Source organism: Centroberyx affinis, unplaced genomic scaffold (assembly GCF_046629955.1).
Source record: "Centroberyx affinis isolate AG114_WGS23_722 - 3 ecotype Tasmania unplaced genomic scaffold, CSIRO-AGI_Caff_v1 ptg000120l_1, whole genome shotgun sequence".
NCBI lineage: Eukaryota > Metazoa > Chordata > Actinopteri > Beryciformes > Berycidae > Centroberyx > Centroberyx affinis.
The window spans coordinates 116,280-139,858 of NW_027278821.1; the positions used below are offsets into that span (position 1 = coordinate 116,280).

Genomic DNA, 23,579 nt, shown 5'->3' on the forward strand with positions numbered 1-23,579 from the left:
TACAAAGGACAAAACACATAAAACAAAACTTTTCATAATAGAGTATGGGTATATCATACACCAGACAGATTCAGGCACTTGGTTCCCCATATACTCAATGTTAGAGCTAGATCTGCTAACTGGGTCTATCCTCTGGATTGTTGCATTAGATCAAATTTATCTGGATGGGTCTGAAGCAATGGAGGATGACTTGTGCTCTGATTGGCTGTTCATTTTGGTTTGAAATGTTTAGTGCCCTCTGCTGGATGTTTAGTGTAGAGCACTCAATACAGCCTGAATGGTTCCATGGAAGAGTAGAGTCCCTTATTGTAGTTCTCAAATGTGATTTGCAGTGAATGAAGAAGATGAAACCCTGACATTAAGGCTATAAGGAACAATATATTAGTTGCTGAAAGTAAGACTCATTTTCTTCAGGAAATATGCATTTTATAATTTTATTACCAAAAATTAAAAAATAGAACAGAGCATAGAATAAAATCTTAACTGATACAGCCAAGGCTTGCATGATGATACCTAGGGGCTATGGAGAATTGGTTTCTCAGTTTACTTTCACTCATGGTATTTGTTAAGATAACGTAGGGCAATTTTGAGTACCACAAATAAAAATTCACATGACTGGAGGACATGAAAACATTTAGTTCAGTACAACATTCGAAGAGGAACACTGCTGTCGGGGGGGGGGGGTGGAATACTTACAATAATTCACAAATTGGGACAAAGCAAAAGTACAGTATGCTGTGATTATTGAAAACAAACCAAAACATAGATGCTCCAATAATAAAGTAAATGCAGAAAGATGTACATGAATGCAATAAATGTAGCATTTTCAGTTCATGCAGTACATTTTTGACAGCTTCAATAAATATATACGGTCACGGCGGCGACGGTTGTAGTTGGGAATGATGAAATTATTCTGAAAGCAGAGGTCTCAAAGGTTCTAGTGGGAGGTTGGTGGGAGGCGGAGGGGGTCGGGGGAGACGTTGGCACAGTTTGTTCCTTTTCACAATGCTGGGTCAGCACGGCGGCTCCGTCACACGTGGGAGTTGTCGTCTGCCCCGTCGACCTCTGGAGGGCAGGCCGAGATCTCCCCGAAAAACTCCTCATCCTTCAGCATGCTCTGCAACACACGGGGGAGCGGGGGACGATGAAACTCTCCAGCGTTTAAATGACTAAACACTTTTTTGTCAGGTGCTGCGTACGATCGTATTGGAGCATTACAATTAATTTCTTACCGTCAGATTGTTGATGCCTTCAGAAAACACTCCTATCTGTCTAACAGTCCCTTCTGAGTCTTCCATCTGCCAAACAATATAAACAGAGGGTTGGGCATCAGAGGCAACTCAAACACTAAATGAAAGAAATTCATTCAAAATGCTGGCTGTTGCATATGGAAGCCCATTCCCGCCACTCAATAAAATAAAAAAACGATTCAATTCTGACTTTATATCTCACAATTCTGATTTTTTTTTTTGCGAGAAAAAAAGTCAGAATTGTGAGATATAAAGTCAGAATTCCGAGATATAAAGTCAGAATTCTGAGATAAAAAGCCAGAATTGTGAGATATAAAGTCAGAATTCTGAGATATAAAGTCAGAATTGTGAGATATAAAGTCAGAATTCTAAGATATAAAGTCAGAATTGTGAGATAAAAAGCTAGAATTGTGAGAAAAAAGTCAGAATTCTGAGATATAAAGTCAGAATTCTGAGATAAAAAGCCAGAATTGTGAGGAAAAAAAAGTCAGAATTGTGAGATATAAAGTCAGAATTGTGAGATATAAAGTCAGAATTCTAAGATATAAAGTCAGAATTCTGAGATAAAAAGCTAGAATTGTGAGAAAAAAGTCAGAATTCTGAGATATAAAGTCAGAATTCTGAGATAAAAAGCCAGAATTGTGAGGAAAAAAAAGTCAGAATTGTGAGATATAAAGTCAGAATTGTGAGATATAAAGTCAGAATTCTAAGATATAAAGTCAGAATTCTGAGATAAAAAGCCAGAATTGTGAGAAAAAAAAGTCAGAATTCTGAGATATAAAGTCAGAATTGTGAGATATAAAGTCAGAATTCTAAGATATAAAGTCAGAATTCTAAGATATAAAGTCAGAATTGTGAGATAAAAAGCTAGAATTGTGAGAAAAAAGTCAGAATTCTGAGATATAAAGTCAGAATTGTGAGGAAAAAAAAGTCAGAATTGTGAGATATAAAGTCAGAATTGTGAGATATAAAGTCAGAATTCTAAGATATAAAGTCAGAATTCTGAGATAAAAAGCCAGAATTGTGAGAAAAAAAAGTCAGAATTCTGAGATATAAAGTCAGAATTGTGAGATATAAAGTCAGAATTCTAAGATATAAAGTCAGAATTCTAAGATATAAAGTCAGAATTGTGAGATAAAAAGCTAGAATTGTGAGAAAAAAGTCAGAATTCTGAGATATAAAGTCAGAATTGTGAGGAAAAAAAAGTCAGAATTGTGAGATATAAAGTCAGAATTGTGAGATATAAAGTCAGAATTCTAAGATATAAAGTCAGAATTCTGAGATAAAAAGCCAGAATTGTGAGAAAAAAAAGTCAGAATTCTGAGATATAAAGTCAGAATTGTGAGATATAAAGTCAAAATTGTGAGATAAAAAGCCAGAATTCTGAGATATAAAGTCAGAATTCTGAGATATAAAGTTTTTTTTGCCTTTGTATTTTATTGAGTGGCAGGAATGGGCTTCCATAGTTGCATGCAAACACTGACTGGTTCAGTTTAAAATGACAGTATTGAGGAGTACTGAGGTCCAGCCCTCTACCTGCTCCAGCTGGTCGAGGCTGTCCTCGTAGATGCAGAGGCCCGTCTGGAAGCTGCTGCTCTTGGGCATTTCCACGTTCATGGGGCAGACGTATTCCTCACTGTCTTCCTGCCGCTTCCGCCTCAGAGTGCTGAAGCCACCGAATGAGAGCCGTCTGGGCTGCAGGAGGAACAGGGAGACAATCAGGGGTCGACCGATATGAGTTTTTATAATATAGATATTTTTGTACTGAAGCCAATATTTTGTGCCGATAGTCAGTATCTTCAAATTTGCCCATTTTCACGCCTGAAAAACACAAAGATCCAGTGTTTTCTCCCAGAATGCTATTCTTCTCAGGGTGGAAAAGCCTCTGAAACAGCATGTAGACCATCATAGGACACTAAAACTCTCCATTGAAACCCAGACCTACCCAGAATTATTTTAGCTTTAGCAGTTCTTTAAGGCAGAGGGGTCCCCATCTATTCAATGGTAAGGAACACATTAGGCCTTTAACTGAACAATGAATTGACAAAAAAACATTATATATGTGCAAAGAAAATCTAATTTAGGATATTTTTAAGTAATGCAGGTTTTACAGACTGTTTTTATGTAGTTGTGGTTAGGGAGGAACCTCCATCATATCGGACATGGACAACATGAGACAGGCCAATATTCAATATTTAATAAAAGGCCAATATCATCCTCATGTATCAGTCTAACTCCAGAGACAATAACACAGTCTGTGGACTGCCCAACAATGAATTCAATGTGGCAAATGTCATTACACTGAGATGCACACAGACTGCAGGAGAAGAGGAAAAAGCCAATTATACTGCATTGTTACCTACTGTCAAATGTAATAGTGGAACTGGGGAGATTTCAGCACAGTTGTTCCTGAGCCAGTGGAGGTTCACCCACCTTGACCTTGGCGGTAGCGGTGAGGACGGTGTAGTCTGGGTTTTCCAGACAGTCCTGTTTGAGCCGCTGCGCCTCTGAGCCGATGAGCAGGTGGAAATGTGTGGCCAGGTGGCGTCTCAGCAGGGTTTTGTTGGGAGGAATGTTGAGCAGAAGGGCAAGAGTTTCCACATTGAAGCGGGGCTCCAGCACCTTGGGAGCAGGCAGACGTCAGAGAAAAACATCAGGGAGAGGCCAAAAAGGGAAACGGACACAACAGAAAAGCAAGTTTGATTTTAAAGCTGCACTAGGCAATTTTCTTTATGTAAATGTTTGCCTCTTATTATTTGCTGCTGCAACTGCCAGTTTAAGTTGAAGTTTAATGTAATGTCATGTCATGTAATCCTGTCCTTGTCCCTTGTCCACGCCCTCTCACCATCAGTCCTCCATGCACGCCGCTGCCCCTCAGATTGGGGGCGTATTCTGCCAGATCCACGGACCGGAGCCACTCCATCACTCTGTGGTTGGTCCACTGGGAGATCTCTGCTGGTGTGATGTTGTTCTGGACAGAGAACAACAGGGAATACAGACCCAGGTTTCAGATGCAGATGCAGCTAAAATAGCTTTAAAAAGGCTAAAAGGAAAGACAGAGGTGTGTGCGTGGAGACTTCTCGTGCGATACCTCGTCAGAGGGCCGTCGTCGGAGACAGTTGATCTCGTAGCTGTTGAGCCGCAGGACCTGAATGGCCCTCTTGATGCTGAGGTGATGGAGAACACTGCCCACCTTCAGAGACAGCAGGTCCTCCTGAGAAACAGCCACAGGATCAATCGGCAACAAAGTCTTATCGCAAAGTCATGTCACCTGTTGGATGATTAATTCAGCGGGCCAATTTGGTCAGTCATAAGGGAATATAAAAGAATTATCAGCTCACCACTGTCATGTAGTGTAGCATTCGTCCATCAACACGGCCCTCATCAAACTGACTCTTGTACTGTGGTAGACCAATGTCATCCAGCCATCCTGGAAAAAAAAACATAAGCAACAATTCATCACATCAGACTAATTTACAGGAGGAAAAAAAAAAAGAGTTCTCAAACCCCAGTCATGGGTTACAGTTACATAATTTTTGCGATGATAGGGTTTCAACAATGGAGCTTTGAGATGGCGTCGCATGCTTTGATCACTCACTGGTCACCCAGTTGTGGTCCAGTTTGCCCTTGAGGTCGTCCTCCTCCGACCCGAGAGCCTGCAAGGCCAGCTGCAGCTTCTTCCTGTGGAGAGGGTGCTTGATGCCCAACTCCTGATGGGGTAAACACAGGAGCACCACATTACACACAGTAAACCTCTACAGACAGCAGAGGCTCATGCATATGACATCTAAGGCTGTGTTCACACCAAGCTTGTTTGGAGCGGTTTATTTGAACTCTGGAGCATTTGCAACAAAAAAAAAAAAAAAGACACCAAACAAACCCTAAAAACTCAAGATCCAAACTGTAGTTGTCTTGTACTGATGGCATCCCTACCTTCTCCAGATCATGTTGTGAAGCCTGCAGCAGTGTTTGTCCAGAGCGGATCCAGTTCTGGCCCTGGGCAACATATAGTCCCAGGCCCTGATCCTGCAGCCAGGCACACACCTGATCCTTACTCCATCGGGAGAAAGGAACATCAACAGCACTGACAGTGACAGAAGAAGAAAGAACACCAGTCACAGTCAGTCAGTTGGTAATACCGCAATAAAAACTGATGAATTAAATCCGTTCAGAAGAGGAGATATAAAGATGAATATATGTTAAAAGATATGGCAACCCTATCTAAAAGTTTCAGAAAGAAACTTGTAAATGACCTTGTACTTCTGAATTTTACAAATGGCAAGTCTTTACTAGTATAGCTTTATTCACTAGCCTTAAGTTTCTTCTTGTCTTCTTTGACATTTTCTATCTCCCGTCATTATCATTTTTTGTATTGTATTATGGGTTCTGTCCTGTCTTTATGAAAATGGTTGTGCAGGAACATTGTGTCTTTGAGTGACACCTACTTGGTGCCATGTTTTAAGTCACGGGACCAGCCGAGGCGAGGGCCAGCTGTGGCTCTGACTCCTCCCCTCCTGAACTCCATCTCTGATGCCTCATCAAGGTTGAAGGATGTAGAGTGACTCCTCTTTAGCCTGCAAAGTGAGTACGATCACAGTAAATGACCAAAAATGCTCCACTCATGTCACTGGAAACAGCACTGACGCACTCCGACATAAAAGACCTGGAGAAGACACTGAGCGTTACCTGCCAAAGAATTTCCTGAAGCCTTTGGACTTCTTCTTGGTTTCTGGTGAGGACGGCAGCGGGGCTTCATCCTGGGACTTACGTGCAGGAACACCGGCCAAGTCCAAGTGCTCTGTGCCTTTACGTTCCGTCTCAGCTGTAAATATATATCCGTTAACATGCAAGCAAACGTGCACTGGAACAACATGGCACAGCCCACCACCACTGAAAACAGATTTTCAGTGGATTTTTCCCCCAGCTCGACACTCAAGGACTCTGACAGCCTCCAACAACAACAACACTACAGAACATCTCCTACTAAACAAGCACCACTAGATCCAAAGGTTATCACACTAAAAAACACACACAAGCATCACAACTGAGTCCACACATGCAAAGGTCTAGTTGCCTATTATGACAGACAATTTATAGGCTTAGGAGGCAGCAAATGATAAATGCTCCCCAACTTCACTGGTAAGAATTATGAAAGCGGCTGCATTGCAGATGGTGTCACATCATTGGATAAGGGACAACTGGATATGATTTAGTGAGATCATTGGCAGGAACACCTCACACCATAGCGAGATACAAGAAACACCATGAACTTTTCAATGGTGCGAATATAGAAAGTGGGGAAAAATGTGCTTGAACCACAGCAATGCGATCATTTACCATCTGACCAGGGCTGATCAGTGTATGGAAGGTAGATGGTCACATTGCAGTGTCAGCGGTATCCCTATGCACATCCAGCTGTATCATCCAGAGCGGCCATGCTGCAGGCCCGGCCGACCCACAAGGCCGTTCTGCTCTACTGTACCTAACGTAGGTGCACTGGCACTCCGGCTGCGATCTTCCCAATTTACACACCCATGGTAGCAACATGAGAAGCGGCAACAGAACAGAACACACAAATATCAAAACGGTGTGACAACAAGAGACAAACATAATATATGTAATGACCCACGGAGGGCATCCATGCTGATCTGAAGGAGCTTGGTCTGTCCTTCCCTGTCTACTTGAGGCTGAGGCTCACCCAGGTTCGGGGCGCTGGCTGTGCGCTTGCCTCCACGCATCTTGAAGAAGCCGCGGCCAAAGGAAGAACGAGTCTTCTTGGTGCCAAAACTCTCATCGCCCGTGGTGCTTGGTTTAGTGGGGGAGGAAGAACTGGGTCCCGCTTTGTTTTTGGTCTGTGAGGAAAAAGGATGAAAATACAACAGTCAGCATATGGCAATAGAAAAATCATTTTACCTGGAAATTCAATAAATAACAGATGAAAATAGTAATTGCTTCATTCAGCCACCAGGTGTCACAACAGCACTATCTGAGTCCTTGGCTTATATGTCCTGTGATTACATGAACATTGATACAAAAAGCTGATTAACTCTGACAGGTGTTCATTCGTAAACAGGAGAATCCACTCACTTGGGTGGAGGGGTTCAACAAATCAGCATTGCACAGCAGGATTCTGCATGACTGGACTGTGTGTGTGTGTGTGTGTGTGTGTGTAGTGTGTGTTTGTGTGTGTGTGTGTGTCTCATAACTCGCCCACATTTTGAGGTCAAAAGGGCAAAATATTAAGACCCTGGCTTTCAGTGTTCAAACTACTGGAATTAATATGATTATATCAGCCTCATGTTTTTGCTGTAATCTTGGGTCTCTCCAGTTTGCCCACGAGGCCTAGAGCCTTTATAATCTGCCCACATCAGAGAGAGGCTGCTCTTACCTGGTCAATACTGCTGGTTAGGTGGCCTGAGCTGCCCGGGTGTGGGACATCTAGGGAACTGGAAGGACAAGGCCAGTTACTCAAGCCTTAGTTGAGGTCTAAACAGGGGTGGAAAGACTACCAAAACATCCTGCTCAAGAGGAAGCACTGTCACTTAGCTGAAATTTTACTTAAAGTACGATTACTGGAGTAAAAATCTACTCAAGTAAAAAGGTAGCTCATTACATTACCTAGTAAAAAAAATGTTTTTACATATGGTCAAAACGCAAAAGGATGAAAGGACACAGAGTTCTAACTAGATTATTTTAATTAGCAAAAGAAAATTCACAAAATAAAGTGAATAGACAAAGTAAAGGTTACTCTTCTCTTATCTGCTGACTGACCTTTAGCAGCTAATGGCTCCACAATTAGACAATTTACATTTGGCCAATTTCTGATGCAATGCTTATGGAGCCTACAAAATGTAAACTCTGTAACAGATGTGATTTACAATGGAGCAAAGTAAAATACTTCAGTTAAAAGTACCCAAAAAATACTACTCAATTACAGTAAGAAGAGTCACCGTAATTCTTTGCTTTCACCCATGGGACAAAATAAATAAAGCAGGAACAGAAGTGTTTTAACACATGTATGAACAATAAGTAGTTAAGGAAAAGGAAAGGAAAAAGATAAGGAAAGTTGGATGACCAAGTGTTACCTTTCTGCTGCATGTGCTTGTAACTGTCTTTCCCGGTCCAGCTCATTCATTTCGGAAAGCACTGCTATACATGGAATAGACTGGGACAAGGCAGACAGTGACACAGAGAAGCATGGACTTAGTGCTTTCTAAACGGCAAAACAGCGGAACATTTTAATAGATATGTCTTTCTGCTGAACTAATAACCAAAACAGGCCCTCTGAATTCCTGGTAACAGCAGTTTTCGGAGTGGGAGGCCAAAATTAGGTTTTTCTAAGGAAGTCTAGAGTCTGGGGTCCATCCTGTGTGTGAATTGTTTTGACAGAGGCAATGTTTACCTCGCCGGAGCTTCTTCCTGTCTCCCCCTCCAACGCCAGGATGACCCGATCCACCTCCATGGCAACGGGAACCGAGGGATCATCTGGGATATCGTCATAGTCATCTTCGTTTAGCTTCTCTGGGAGGGGACAGTTGTGACTGATCAGCAATGTGCTGGAGGGAAAACTCACCAAGCTCAGTTTATCCACTTCTTTATTTGTGGAATGGAGTTTACCCCCCCTTTTTAGGCTGACATAAATCTTTATGACATGAATCCGAAGTATCAAGTAGTGACAATCTCATGTAGGTTACATGAAGATGGGGTTTTTTAAGGAGGCAAAAATTATGCACAATTATGCCTTTGCTGGATCCTTCTCTGCCCTATTTGCCCAAATTAAATTTGGGTGTCTCACCTTTCACCTGCTCCTGCACTTTCTTGTACTTTGTGAGAGACTCCTGAAGCTCCTCTATCCTTTGCTCCTGTAGATAAAGGATTGTATATTGCATTTTAAATCAAAGTCAGCATGCATAAAGTTCCCATGACAAATCCTTTTAGCATATCAAAGAGGCTGTTGAGCTGCTACTTATGACTGTGGCGTCACAGTACACCGTACCTTCTCATCATTGGCTGACATCAGCGACTCCAGTGCCCTCTTCATCTTCAGCATTTCTGCATCTGAAAAAACAACCATGCTCATCAGACCTGTGGAAGTTCAGCTCCCACTGGGTCTGAAACCAGCACATCGGTAAGTTACAGCAGAGAGCCCACCAGCAGAAACCACCAGTAATGAAGTCACTGGGGCTTACTGTGGCGGCTCCTGGCTGAATGATCACAACAAAGTATCAGAACTGGGGACTTTCTGTGTGTATCACTACCAGCTCTATGCAAGTAAACAGCCCTTATGTGTCTATTTTCTCCATTCACTACAGGCTCTGACAGCTTGTAACAGCCCAATACTAACCAGACTTATCTTAGCCTCAACGCATGTGACATTTGTTTACACGGGTAGAGCCTGTCATTATAGAAACACACAGTTCCTTGTGATTATTTTGTCAGGAGTTTATTGTGGTATATGAGACAGGGTGGCCTAGTGGTTAGAGCAACCATCGTTCAACTTCACAAGCCAGGTTCAAGCAATATGTTGGCAAGCCTCCACACTGCTGAAGTGTCCCAGAGCAAGACACTCAATCCCAACCAGCTCCAGCGGCGCTGTTCTGTAACTGAGCCTGACCTTCGACCTCCCTGGAGGAAAGTGAGCAAAAAGAGAATTTCCCTACAGGAATAAATAAAGTATCAAAGTACTAGAGCCCCACACACCACTATGCTAAATCCAAGTGATTTCAAAATCAGCTTTTTTTTTGCACTCTGGCTCTTTTATAATCAGCCTACAGGCTAAATGAGTGGTTGAACAGTCAACTAGAACCTATACATACATGGCATACTGTATGGCACGAGTAAATGGCATGCCTCTACCAAAAGAGTTGATAAGAGAAAGTCAGCGGTTGGTGGGAGGAGAGGGAGATCCAGCTCAAACATGTCTGGTATGGAGCTTGCAGACAGATAAGGGGCTGAGAGGGGGAAAGTACAAAGAGGCCCCCATATTCACCTCATTATAGTTTTGACTATGTTGGTGAAATGTACAGCAAAAATCATTTATGGAGAAATTCCATTTCTTAAATCCTGATGAAGGCAAGGTACCCATAATTACGTCAGGAAGGACGCTCGAGGGGGAAATCTACTGTTTGTTGGAATGTGAAAACTCTTTTGGTCTAATCCTCATAAACCCTGTTGTAATATTAGAACTGAACTCAATGAAATGGTATGGGACGCTTCCAGACAATTATTAAAACAGCTCCCACCTCGCTCCCCTCCGTTGGCTCCGTCGTGGCTCTCCACCACATGTCTGGTCTCATCCTTCAGCCTCCTCAGCTCCACCTCTCTCTCCTCCAGCTCCTTCTGCAGAAGCTGCAGTTCCTCCTGTTGGGGGAGAGAAGACAGCAAGTCACCACTTTCACCCCAGTACTTGTAAATCAGACTTGGATAAACAGACAGAAACAAATCTGGTTTTACTTGAGGTAATATTGCCAACTTTTTTGGTAAATGACCTCTTTGATCAACTCACCACTGTGCAACAACAAGGTTGGTAGTTTCACCTCTGTGTTCAGTACTTAACGCATTACAGTTCTTTCAAGATGATTCAAAGCTAGCTTGCACCATCCACTGAACAAACATAGCATGTTAAATGTTTAGCATGAACCACAGCAAAATTAATAAATACTGTCCTCACAGAGGTCAAACTGCTACCAATTTTCTTGTCATACAATACAAAGCTGCTAAAAGATCTTATTTGTCAAAAAAAAAGTCTATTCCTTTAAATCAAGGAGATGCACCGATTAACGAGATGAAAATGTGTAACTATATGATCGAAGGACTTGTACCTTAAAAAGAGAGCACTTGTTTCATGTAATTGCACTGTAAAATCATTCTTTTCTGGAGTGCACTGGGTAAACAATACAGTTAATATACTGTATCAGTCTACACACAAATGCATTAATACAAGAAAGCTAATGGAGTATTTGAAATTGGTACAAATCCTGCAACCAGTGAGCTGGTGGAGGCACTTACAGGAAATGTGGTGAAAGTCAGGAAAGCAGTGTGCAGCAGTGGAGAAAGAGCAGGTTTAGAGGGTCTTAAGGGCCAGAGAGGAGCAGAGTACAGGCCGGAGATTAAACCTTCACCTCATCTCCAGTGAACCGGTCAGTGTTCCACTTTGGAGGCTTGACAGGTTAGCATGTTGTGGAAAGATGTTAAAATGAGAGGAGAGAGGGAGACGGTGGAGCAAAAACAGATGGAAAGGAGGGGGGAAAGGGGAGGGATGAGTAGAGAAACAATGTCACAGCGGTAATCACAAGGCAAGGATAACAAAAAATGCCCTGTATACATGTAATGATGCATTTGAAAGGGTGAAATCACTTCAGACCTCCTGTCATGCAGTCAAATGTGAAAAGAATTGACATCTGGAAGCCTGTGCTAAGTGGATGACCTTGAGCAGTGGACTACACACTCACTTTCGTGGCTTTGAGTTTCTTCTCACACTGCAGTCTTTCATTCTCTATATCAGTCACCCTGAACCGCAGGTCCGTTACTTCCTGGTACAAGCCCTAGGGAGGAAAAAGGAACTCCCATTAGCCATTAAACTCAGTGTCAGAGCAACTTGCACTGGGGAGTTTTATGGTGAGTGTGTGGGAGTGTATTTTTTTATTTTATTTTTTTAAACAGGGGGGAGAATTCCTCCCACAGGCACCGGACATTATTTTCAGATAAATGTCCCTCAGGAGAGAAATTGAGCAGCCCACTCCACACATGGAGACAAAAATTGGACTAAAGGGAAGCGTCATGGTCAATTACTGAACTGCTTTTAACCCAATCAGCAACAATGAGGAGCGCTGCACCTTGGAGCAATTATCATTAAACAGAGACATTAAATGGAATGTGTATTGTCATTTAGGGGTAATTCAATATGATTCTCAACCTGTTCATTTTTAAACAAATATAACATCCATAGTACATCAACATTGCTGATATGGGACTAATATGATGTACTCAGCAGGGCATGATTTATAGCTAAATGGAGCGTAAATGGAAACAAAAATAAATAGGTACAGCTGTACTCCCTACAGTCTACTCCCTACAGGTTGTAGTGTCTTGAAACAACACACAATATTCTCCAAATATATGTCCAGGCTGGTAGATGGAGTATATGGAAACTATAAGTCTCACAGCCTCCGAGCCCCTCAGACGAGAGAGAGGAGGGGAAGGGTAGGTTTATAGGAGGAAACAGCTGCTGGAGCAAAGGGGGCCGGGTGAAAAAGTTCACCCAGCACCACATGACAAATCTCTGGGTACTCTGACCAAGTGAGACAGACCTCTGGCCAGATCCAGCGACTTTTAAACAATGACTGCACAGCTGCCAAGATTCACCCATGACAAAAAAGGGTATAGGTGCCATTGGAATATTCAACTATCTTGGAATTATTCTGAAATATTTCATAGGTGACATGGTGTGTGTTTTTAATGACGCGGGTCTACCTCGCTACCCCTGTGATCTCTCTCCACAGTAGTCAGCTTCAGCTTCAGGCTAGACACCTCGGTCATCAGCTCCAGCTTCTGGGTCTCCAGAGCCGTCCTGTTCAACAGCTCCTATGGAACAAGACGCACACTTGGTAAAGCCGCACAAAAAATATTACACAGGATCGCAGTTTTCAGATGGGACGGAAAAATAGCGTGGAGATTCCCATTCATGTAGATATTGCGTTTTAACAGCATACTTTTTAGGGGCCTCACCTGTTGAAGCAGCTCCTCAGTAGCATTTAGTTTTTCCCGATGTTCCTCAAGGCACGTGTCTAGGTCCCGTATCTTTTCTCCTTGCACCTCCACCTGGTCTGTTAAAACACTTACCTGGAGGATGATGAGACATCATTATTAAATCATCCCAGAAAATCACTCACTACGCACAATGCTACAAGTGCGGCGTTATGTTTGTTATTTGGGTGCAACTGTTTCAACTTGCTCATGGCTGCGGCGGGGGTTTTTGCTCACACACCTGAAGAACAAGACATTCCTTGTCACTCTCCAGTCGTGAAAGACGTTCTTGGTACACTGCATCTGCACCCACTGAACCATGGCCATTGGTCTGAAATGATAAGCAAGACTGGCATTGTCAGAACAAATAGTTGCATTTCTTGCCTCTACGGCTTTCACCTGTCATTTCTTTTGCGATATGAGCTGATAAAAGGAAGGGAAGGGAAGGCCTTTGACTGTCATGTCGAGTTGCTGGTCTGGCTGAAGAAAATACACACCAGCCTCCAGCCAGATAGATTTCCTAATGGGTGCATACTACTTGTGCATAACCTCCCCAACAATTGACTCGCATGTTTTCCCTTGAGGAATAAGAGAAGTACAGATATATGATTTAGGTTATAAGAGAAACATGCAAGGGTCAATAGTATTCTCACATGCAAGTGATTTGGAAATTGAATCAAAAGCAAACTCCTGTCTCAGATTTCACACATGGAAAGACAGCGCTGTGGGGGAAGAAAAAACATGAGCCTCAGTCTGAGTCAACGTTAGCCTGGAAGATGGAAACTATTTCCAGCAGGACTCCTATAGAAACTCCATCATTCACAAAGCATGTCATAACAGCACTCTTACAATAAACAGAGTCGAGCTATAGGTTAATACAGCAGGATCAAGAGATGCAAAGCAGATCACAACATAATTGATACATACCAGAGCAACTGGGTCTTAACATTGCACTAGGCAAGTTCTATGTAAAATTACACCCGTCTTGTCAGTCTAAATCACAAATTGGGGCTAATTGGGGAGAAGAGCATCCCATCCCCTCAGTGTCGAATGATGAATCAAAATTAAAGAGCAAAAAATACATTTTACTCAGCAGCAGCTAGAGAGTGCTCCGTCCAGACAAAGCTGGACTCACCAACGACAGTTGAACCTGCTGTGGAAAGATTATTTTCCTCCAACACCTCCATCCCTACCAGCAACTAAGAAGAATACATTTAAGTCCAAGGAATGCACAGTTTACTAACATCATGTTGCATGACTAATCAAGTCCATCAAACATAAAAAAATTCAGTTATCTCTCGCCCAAGTGTGAAGTTGCCTAGTGCAGCTTTAAAGCAAATGACAAGAATTGAGATATGTAGTAGTGGATGTGAAGGTCTCTAAGGTTACTCGTGCAAAAACCTAGATGTTTTATTATAGTATAACATATTATCATCTATCAACATCTTTAGAATTACAAGCCAAGAATATAGACATATCTTTAGTTGCACATACATACACACCGCACGCATGCAGACATACACAGAATTTACAAGCATGGAGACTAAACAGAACTTTCCAGATGGATCCTCCTACCATTCGTCCCTGCAGCCACTCCGCTAGTCCCTCTGCAGTGGAGTCGGGGATTTGGCATCGCAGGTTGTCCCTCTCCTCAGTGTCCATCAGCTCCAGCGCCGCCCGCAGGTCCTCCAGTAGGTGCAGCGCCCGCAGGCCACCCAGGAAGGGTGAAGTGGGTGACTGGCAGTCAAACAGCCCATTGGAGTAGTCCATGGCCTTGGAGCCTGGGGGCAGGAGAGGAGAAAGCGAGGGTAGAGTTGGATGGTGGAGGTTGATTGAAATAAGGATACACATTTTATTTAATTTACATAAGCACAAGGGTGAACAGAATGGATTACAATTACTTGTTTTTGTGTACTGGTACTTTCAGTATTTTTCAATTAGTAAACAGCAATTGTAGTTTTACTTAAGTATGTTTTGACATAAGTGTTATTACTTTGCTACATTTTATACTGCATCTGATATAGAGTACAATTTTGGTAGGCAATCCAGAATCCAGAATCCAGAAACTGCCCAATTTATGAGTTATGTGTGAGGGAAACAAGGTAAGGGAAAAGTCAGCAAATTTCAACAGACCCAAACTCATGGCCTTGGCTAGTTCTGAAAAAAAAAAAAAACTGTAGGAGTATGTCGGAGAAGAAAAACAGAATGTCTGTACAAAAAACACTGTTGACATGTCTGTAAATTGTAGCTTTTGATTCATGCTTTACCTTGTTTATGCACTTTATTTAATTTTTTTTTTTATTAAAGAACATTTTTGCACTCCAAGCCCTTTCATCTTTATTGCATTGCATGGCAAACATCATATGTAAGAACATTCTGTTTTTTAAGTAGCTCAGGAACTTTTACTCTGAGCACGTTAAATGCACAACTTTTTACTTTACTTAGTTACTTTATTTTACTTCTACTTATGTAAAATGTCATCAAAATAACAGCACTAATACTACATTTTGGTAGTCTTTTGCACTTTTTCCACCCCTGCATAAACACACAAAAAACACACCTAGCGAGCAGATGTTTATATGGGTGAAAATAGATTATGCTGATGGCAGCTTTACTCACAAAATGTCACCTGCAATCAAATAATGACAATTCCCTACTGTATCTCTTGAAACCATACTTGCCCAGCATTGGAAGCAAATGCATGAGCATGTTTACCGAACTCAAGAGCATGATGTTCCCACCATTTGTTGTAATCTGCTACACACCATCTGTCAGCTATCTTAAATGTCAGCCTTCATGAAGATGTCCAACAGTAATAAGGAGGGGGCTAAATAAATAAATAACCAAACAATCATGGCTTCCCAACAGTAGCGATGGAGTGGGGCTTCATGAAGGCTGTGGTTTCTGCGGTAACCGCGGGGACTGGGGGATGTCATGTGATCAGCCATCTCTCTCCCATTGGAAAGGTCAGCGCTATAATTACACACATCAGCGGAAAAGTGGGGACTCTGAAACTACAGCCTGTTCTGCTCATCTGCAGCAGTCCAAGTATACAAAGAGGGCCAAAAGTTCCCGAGCAGCATTTGTATTCCAAAGTCACAGAGCTTGAATAATCATTAGTTTCCGACACTGCAGGGACAATGGAAAAATTGTTTCATTTCTCACGGAGGAGGAACGCAGTGGAAGAAAAGCAGAAAAGGCCAGTGATCTAGCAGCACAATCTGATTATTATTCCATACTCTTATGTATATTCAGGAGGACTACATTAAACTGCAGGTAGAAGTGGAATGTGTGGGACACATTGTGTTTACCATCCACTGGACCTACTATTGCCTCCTTCCAATTCAATGGTTTCCAGATGTGACTCGACCCATGCCATATGTAGGCCATGCCCACTTAAAAAACGTATCATGGCCGAGTCTTAAATGTCCAAGTGTGTGCTGCGGTTACCTGCTATGATCCCATCCATTTGCTCCAAGGCCGCTGCCAACATCTCGCTGGCGTCAGACATCATCCTCTCCTCAATGAATCTGACAGAGAAAAAGGAGAAGAGTGTTAAGAGAAGGAGAGAAGACGGGGAGGGGAGAGGAGAGGAGAGGAGAGATCCATAAGGCCTCTACCAATCCTAGGCAGTTATGAAATGAGCAAGCCTTCTGAAAATCTAATCATTGTAGAGACCACCCAACACCCCAGTGATGACAGCATCCTTTCACAAGCTTAAGTCCGGTCATTTTCCACACAGATTCAAACTATTCTCAAAGTCAAATAGTGGCATTGTAGTGAAACTTGATGGGAAGGAATTCTTGAATTTCTGTAAATGTAAAACACGTGAATCAAAGCTGGAAAAGAGAACTACAACCTCCAACGAGTAGGCTGAGAAATGAGTTGATTGGTCATGCTGTGTGTAAACAAGTAGCGTCCCATCCCCTCTCCAAAATGCACGACAGAGAGAAAATGATTTTCTCTCCATCTGTTTAATTAGGGGCAGGCTTTCATAAAGACGTCAAACAGGAACTTTTAATCTAATCATCTGGTTTCTGGGGCATTGTGGCTTCAGTCTGTTTAAAAAGAACAAAACAAAACAACATGGGGTATTTGTGGAAAGAATAAAATGACAGCTACAGTTTTGAGTTCATAGTAACTGACTGTATAGACCTCTCCAATGATCTTTCATTTTTGTCATGGCAGATGCCCATGACTCTAGGTGCAAGTCTAGGTTAGTTTATAATCCCTATGGCCCTGCTGCTGTGCAAGCATCAGCCTGAAATCACAAAGCCAGCCTGCATGTTTTCCCATTTCCAATTGGACAAATGATAATTGCGTTATCGCTAATCGCGTTATTGTGCAAGCTTTCATTCTTCCGTTTTAAAACGTCTACTGAAACAAATTAGGCTTGGAGTCAATGTGTGTCACAGAAACTGGCTCTCTGTGAGACAAAACAACAAAGTGGATTCTGGGACTGCTGCCCCAACCTATTACCCAGGCCTTATTTCCGGCGGCAAGGCAGTCACGGGTGCTGAGGGTGGGCTCCTATCTGGAATAATGGCACTATTCTCCCAGGGGTCTCGGGCCCCGTAGTACTGGTATGCACGGCATCTCAAACTTCCACAACAAAGCTGGACAGTATCCCTCTGACTGCTGAATTCAAACCGTTATCACATGTTTCTCCTTTACATAAAATTGACAACACAACATTTATCACCTCAAATAAGATCCGGCTTGGGAAAAAAGTGGCTAGAGTTACTGCTTAAATGCCCTGCACACGTTGCTTGGTCTTCAGAAAAAGCCTCAGACAAACTAACAACATACTAACAGAGGCTCTACTTGTTCAGAGAAACAAGTCCCATGGTAGGGGGGCAGGGACTTGGGTGAAATACTGCTGGCTTTGCTTCATTTCCTCCCTCTCTAGGGTCACAGTGTCACACCCAGCAGGGTAAAAAATGGGCATTAAGAGCATAATTAAGCTTGGAGCTTGGAGGGGGGGGCTCTGCTGTTAACACAAGGGCCATTAAGTGCTCCATTGCCCTGTTTCAATTACACACTCACAGGTCAACAGTGGAGAAGGCTTCTTCCATAATGTAGCCATGCTCACACTGCATGTATTTACACTACCCCATAAACATATCATTGTGATTGCTATGAATTGCAACCCAGTTACGTATATGCACACATGAAACAATCCCTGCATTATTGAGCTGAACGCTGCCCTGTACTGAATGGAGCTCATGTCCTTTAAAAGCTACACAAAACAGACCCATTGTTCAATGAACATGCCCAAAAATACTGCAGATTTGAACATAAGACAACTTTTCTTGCCAATTAAATGTTACAGTTCCCACGGGGACTGAGGGAGGAGGAGTGCCACAGGGATACGTCTTAGTAGTAATACGTTTTCTTCCACAGGTATTTCCATAGTATGATGGAAAACCATCCCTCACTCACACCAGGGTGGAAGCTGTATTTGGTCAGCTGCCTGTTTCACCCTGTGGGAGAAACCTAAACCTTGTCCATTTTCCAAAAGGAGCAGATTTTTTTCTTTTTTTTTTGAGAATCCAAATATTTTCTCTCCATGTGATAGCTGAAACCAACAAATAGCATGGGTAAAGAGCATCACCACTGATCAACTCTACTGTACTTCTCAACAATTGGAGACTATCCTGTACAGTCTTCTGGTCACAGTGTAAACCCAGGTGTATATGAGAGTAGAAGGTTTTAAGACAAAACAGATTACAATATATTAACAAATAAGTTGCTATCCAGTTCGTCCTCTCCTGTTCTCCTCTCTATTATCTTGTGATTAAAGTCAAACATCTATTGACTGTGTATAATAAGTTTCATGAGCACTCCCATTCAATACAAAAGAGAGAATCTTAACAGTCAACATGTGGTTCAGAGTTTCTGGTAAATTTACTTATGCAAAAATCAAATTAGCAAGTACATGTGCACATATTGTTCTCTTTGAAACAAACACTAATGAAATCTTGTGCTGGACATGAGGCACAAAATGGTATTGAAACGTCTTGCCACGTAAGTCCCGTTCATTCTTCAGTCTCCCAAAACCAGAGCCTTTAAAACGCCGGGCTGAGCTGAGAAATTTTCCGTTTCTTTTGCATCAGTGACTAGCAGGTCATCCGTAAAGAATTTTCTGACCACAACCTCCAGAGAGAAGCCCGCCGATTAGGGCCCATCTCTTCAGTCATGTGAAGTAGTGTCTGTAATGACGACTGATAATGCCACAGTGTGGGAGTGAGCGCTGCACAAATTCCTGAGCAGGTTAGTTCTCCCCGAAAACAAACACCGGTGCCTGGTACTGACATCCCCACCGACCTCTGACCCCCACCCTCCGTCCCTCACACCAAATCCTACTCCAAGTTTAAAAAAAATATACTAGGGACATGCAGTGCCAGTCACTTAAGGTACATATGAGGAAGTAAAGGCATGAATTTGCTGTCCTCTACTACCTAAGATCTAAGAAGCGCTCCTTTCTTATTCTTTTTTTCAAGACTAGGAGTTTATTCAGTGTAAACTCAGACATCCAAATTGACCAGTCAACAAACTGAACAGACAAATAATATGCCACAAATATGCCATACCAAACAAAACATGCCGCAAGGTCAAAATACAGTATATCCTAGTAATTGTGTGCAACAGCTGGAGCCTTTCAACTCAACATAAACATGCATTTTGGAACATGCAGGCACACTTTTCATGTATGCACACACTTCATATTATGAAAATGACTTTTATTTCCATCATCCCAAGATTTCACTGGTCTCCATTTGTTGTGTTCAGATTAGCAAGGTTTTGTAGGCATTGTATCTTACCGAGCCAAGCAGCACATAGGGAAATACGTGCTACATATTCTACAACTGTGAACACAAACGTTTGATACTGTGCCAGTGTCGACTAAAGCACCAGTGATTACTTTGGGTGCGCTGCCTCAAAAGCATAATTCAAAAACACCATCAAAATTGAGAAGGGGAAAGGAGCCAGCACACCAGGCAGTTAGGGCATCAAGCCTTAAACAAAAGACATTAAGGAGCTGAGATTGTAAAAAAAAAAAAAGGCTCTTTTAAGTGAAGACAAGCAAGCTGCACAGGGCTTCTTCACACAGAATCACCAACCAAAACACATTATGGAGACACCTCGTTTATATGCATGGCTCTTCTGCTCCTGGCAGAATCAATATTTTTTTAGGTATATTTCATAGAAAGACAAACAACTCTCTGGGCATCAAACTTGGCTTTTCTAATGGAGTGAGGTGGTTTGACATCAACCAGATGTAGCGATATGGAGGGGGAGGGACAACGCATTTGAAAAGAAAATAGGTTTGGTATGCTTGACCCTATGGTGAGTGGTCGGTCTCTCTCTGTCTCTCTCTCTCTCACACACACACACACACACACACACACACACCCCTGCCGGTGCCTCACACACTACTAGTGTTCCAATAACCTAATTCCAGCTGTGGTACAGATGTGCCTTTCAGAAGCGAGCTGCCTCACACACTTGACTCGCATTTACTTGACAGTATTCTATTTGCTGTTCTGTAAAACTTTCATCAAGACGAGCAGAGGATTACTTCATGCCATTAGTGAAGAGTAGCGGCACCGTAAAAGAAGCAGTTACAAAAATAATTGAGGAACAAATGGAGGCGGATAGTGTGACATGGACTTGTGGAGGTCAATCCCATCTGACATCCAACCTCTGGACAAACACTATGCCTTTGTTTACACTTGCCTTCGTGAGACGGTCCAGTGGACTTTTTGTCTCGGCTGCTGTGAGGTCAGGCTGTTTGACAGAGACGTCAGCCCGGTCTAAAGACCAGTGCTTTATTTCTCACTGCAGTAGCGGCGGCCACACAGAGACACCACGCACACAAACAACTCTTTGTCTTCTAGAGCCTCACATGGTAGCAAAGCGATACTGATCCCAAGGTACTGCAGTTTTTCCACGTGGCCCCGACTAAATCACAGTGAAAAAAATCACACTGGAGAGGGGAAAAAACGGGGAACTTATGGTGGAAAGGGGCTGGAGGAACTGAGTAACCTCACAGCGAGCCAGCAGAACGTGGCAAGATGATCAGCCTCTTATTGCTTTTGTTATCAAGCTCTTAAGAACCACTGCATTCTGAGGACTGACTCCGGTCATATATTCAAGGTATAACGTCAGAGTTGCTGCTGTAAACTTGGGTTGCAGCATATAGGAGAATGAGTTATATATTTTGAAGTTTCATTTAGCTTTGCTTGAATGCTCTTGGTGCCTAAAGTGAATGAGCTGTATAGACTCTAAGGGGTAAACAAGACTGAATCAGAGGCATCCCCACACTCAGGATGACCTTCGCTTTGTTCTGTCAGGAAGCATTTCCTGGCCGATTCTGCAGAAAGATGCCTTCCTTTCGGTCACAAGCTGCCCCTTTTCCCAGCAATTCTACCATTAAGTGCACTAGCAGCATTAAAAGCTGAGATGTCAAAGACTGCTTGTTCTGTCGGGACAGAAAATACATTGGAGTAGTCTCAATTTAGGTTGGAATTTATATGGCTAATCTAAAAAAAAAAAAGAAAATCTAAAAAATGAGCCTACAATTTGTGGCCCAGTGAAATGGAAATGTTTCAAATCAAGTTAAATATTCATTTCATTACAGAAGCATGTCAGCATCCCAATATATCATGTGTGACTTGACGTGACACCTCCCACCTTTCAAAATACACCACCACAGAACTATCACACTAAGAATGTAAGGAATGCAAATGCCTAGAAAAGGGAGGCTTCCCACTGGAGTACAGAAAGGACCCAGTCAGTCAACTCTCTGAACACATGGCTTCAAGGAAAGAAATGTAAAAAGCTAGAATGCAAGAGATCTTTGGGGTCTGTCCAGTATAACTCCATGGAATATGCTGATTTACTGCCGGCCAAGTTTGCTGCTAATACAAACCAGGCCCTATTAATGGACTTTGCCTCCTCTATTGGCTCCTCTTTACCTCAGCAACAAACAAATGAGTGTGTCTGTTGCCTGAGGAAACAAAACCTTCAGCATTTACAGATTACAGCTATTGATTTGTGTCTCTTTAACACCGAAACCATCATTAAGCAATGCAGTAGCCTGGTGTTTTGTTGTTTTATTACACTAGTTCTCCGACTGTAACAATCAGGTGTGCAACAGCATGGCCTTTCTCAGCTGCTGACCATTAGTGGTGCGAGTGCGGGGAGATACAAATATGGTTATTGTCAGGGGGGAGAAAAAAATCCTTTGTTGTGCTTTCAGCTCTCTGCCCGGAAGCCAAGACAGCATCAGACGTACAGTGGAGGGCTGCCAGCGGGTCAGACAATGCCTCAGGAGGGAGGTCTTTCCTGAACAGCGCTGTACTACGCAGGTTTACACAAACAAAAGGCTGCAGAAGTGGGGGAATGACAGTGAAAGAAGCTGACATCGGTTTAAAAGCCCTGGCTCACATGAGCATCTTTGAACTTTGTTTGGGCTGCTACTAGCTTTTCCAAACTGAATCTGAATGGAGGCGTACCACTGTGATTCATATTTTGCATTATACATTAATAGACAGTCAAAAAGTCAGCTCTGATTAAATGAACGAGGTGTACATCACATAAAAGGTGGTCATTTTAACATTTAATCAGTGCTGCAAAAAAATTCTAAATGCCAATGGCAGCTGATGGCTGGGCACATGAATTGTTAACTTTAACAATTTCAATGGTGAATGATAAAAAAAATGAGGATGAGTGAATGAGAAAAATGACTGCAAATTGTCACTGTCATGCATTTCTGGTACAGAGGGGGATAGTTTAGTAGTATTTATGGGTACATTTTCTGCTGTTATATAATCTAAGTACTAGTCATGAAGTTTGACCTTTACAATACACAAAAAGCAGTTCATGCTGTTTTCCTTTGTAGGGCAGTATAGTTTATCCAATGACAGATTTTAAAGTGATTCTATACAAATATCACAGCAACGCTACAAGTCCCAACAGAGCAGGAAAAGTATAGGAATATGATGGTGATACCGTAGGAGAGAAAACAAAAACATAAAGTACAATATGGTCACTAAACTCTATGACTACTCGAGCCACACTATAGTATAAGCACTCATAGTAATAAGTGACACCATAGGAGATAGGCTACTGAAGAATAACATAAAGTACGACAAGTAAACTCTCTTGAGTAACACACATTATAGAGTAAGTTCCTGTAGGAATATTGTAGCGTTTTTTAGGTTAGGTTTTTTTCCTCCTTTCTACTAACGTTACGATCCTTGGATAACATTACCAATAGTAGCTCTGCTCATGGTCTAAAAACAACAAAAAGTTTATGAAACTTCGGCACCCTTACCGTTTTCCACCACAGACTTTGTACCAGACGGTGCAGTCTCCAGCAGCCGGACTCCAAACACTGCTGCACTTTTCAGCGGAGCTTCATCGCTGGCGCTCACCTTTCCATTGAATTTCTCAGTCAATTGAATTTCCCATTTCCAACTAGAGAGGAATACAGCAGCGTTAAGTTAAACAGATGCAGCCAGAACACTTCGGGAAGTTGGACGATTTGGCCTTAAAAATAAAAGCGTAAACTGACTC

At 42.3% G+C, this 23,579-nt stretch overlaps 1 protein-coding gene across 1 annotated transcript; it reads right to left on the reverse strand.

Annotated features, from left to right (window-relative positions):
* Window positions 1–470: 470 nt before the first annotated feature.
* Window positions 471–23,472, reverse strand: LOC139651200 (liprin-beta-1-like). Its single transcript, XM_071528067.1, has 25 exons — window positions 23,338–23,472; window positions 16,446–16,525; window positions 14,571–14,776; window positions 13,237–13,326; window positions 12,978–13,091; window positions 12,723–12,833; window positions 11,702–11,794; window positions 10,493–10,610; window positions 9,247–9,308; window positions 9,046–9,112; window positions 8,653–8,771; window positions 8,336–8,415; window positions 7,639–7,696; window positions 6,949–7,102; window positions 5,937–6,072; window positions 5,696–5,824; window positions 5,184–5,334; window positions 4,849–4,960; window positions 4,592–4,680; window positions 4,342–4,464; window positions 4,096–4,221; window positions 3,684–3,872; window positions 2,787–2,945; window positions 1,233–1,298; window positions 471–1,117 (listed from the first exon to the last, which is right to left on the reverse strand). Exons 2-25 carry the CDS (start codon window positions 16,507–16,509, stop codon window positions 1,031–1,033), a joined length of 2,703 nt encoding a protein of 900 aa, XP_071384168.1. The 5' UTR covers window positions 16,510–16,525; window positions 23,338–23,472; the 3' UTR covers window positions 471–1,030.
* Between the last annotated feature and the right edge of the window lie 107 nt (window positions 23,473–23,579).

Excerpts from the sequence above, each read along its gene's own strand:
- LOC139651200 (XM_071528067.1), bottom strand. The coding sequence starts at position 16,509 with ATGATGTCTGACGCCAGCGAGATGTTGGCAGCGGCCTTGGAGCAAATG. Across the intron at positions 14,777-16,445 it reads AATGGATGGGATCATAGCAG|GCTCCAAGGCCATGGACTAC; the intron begins GTAACCGCAGCA and ends TCCTGCCCCCAG. Across the intron at positions 9,309-10,492 it reads AGCCAACGGAGGGGAGCGAG|ATGCAGAAATGCTGAAGATG; the intron begins GTGGGAGCTGTT and ends TTGTTTTTTCAG.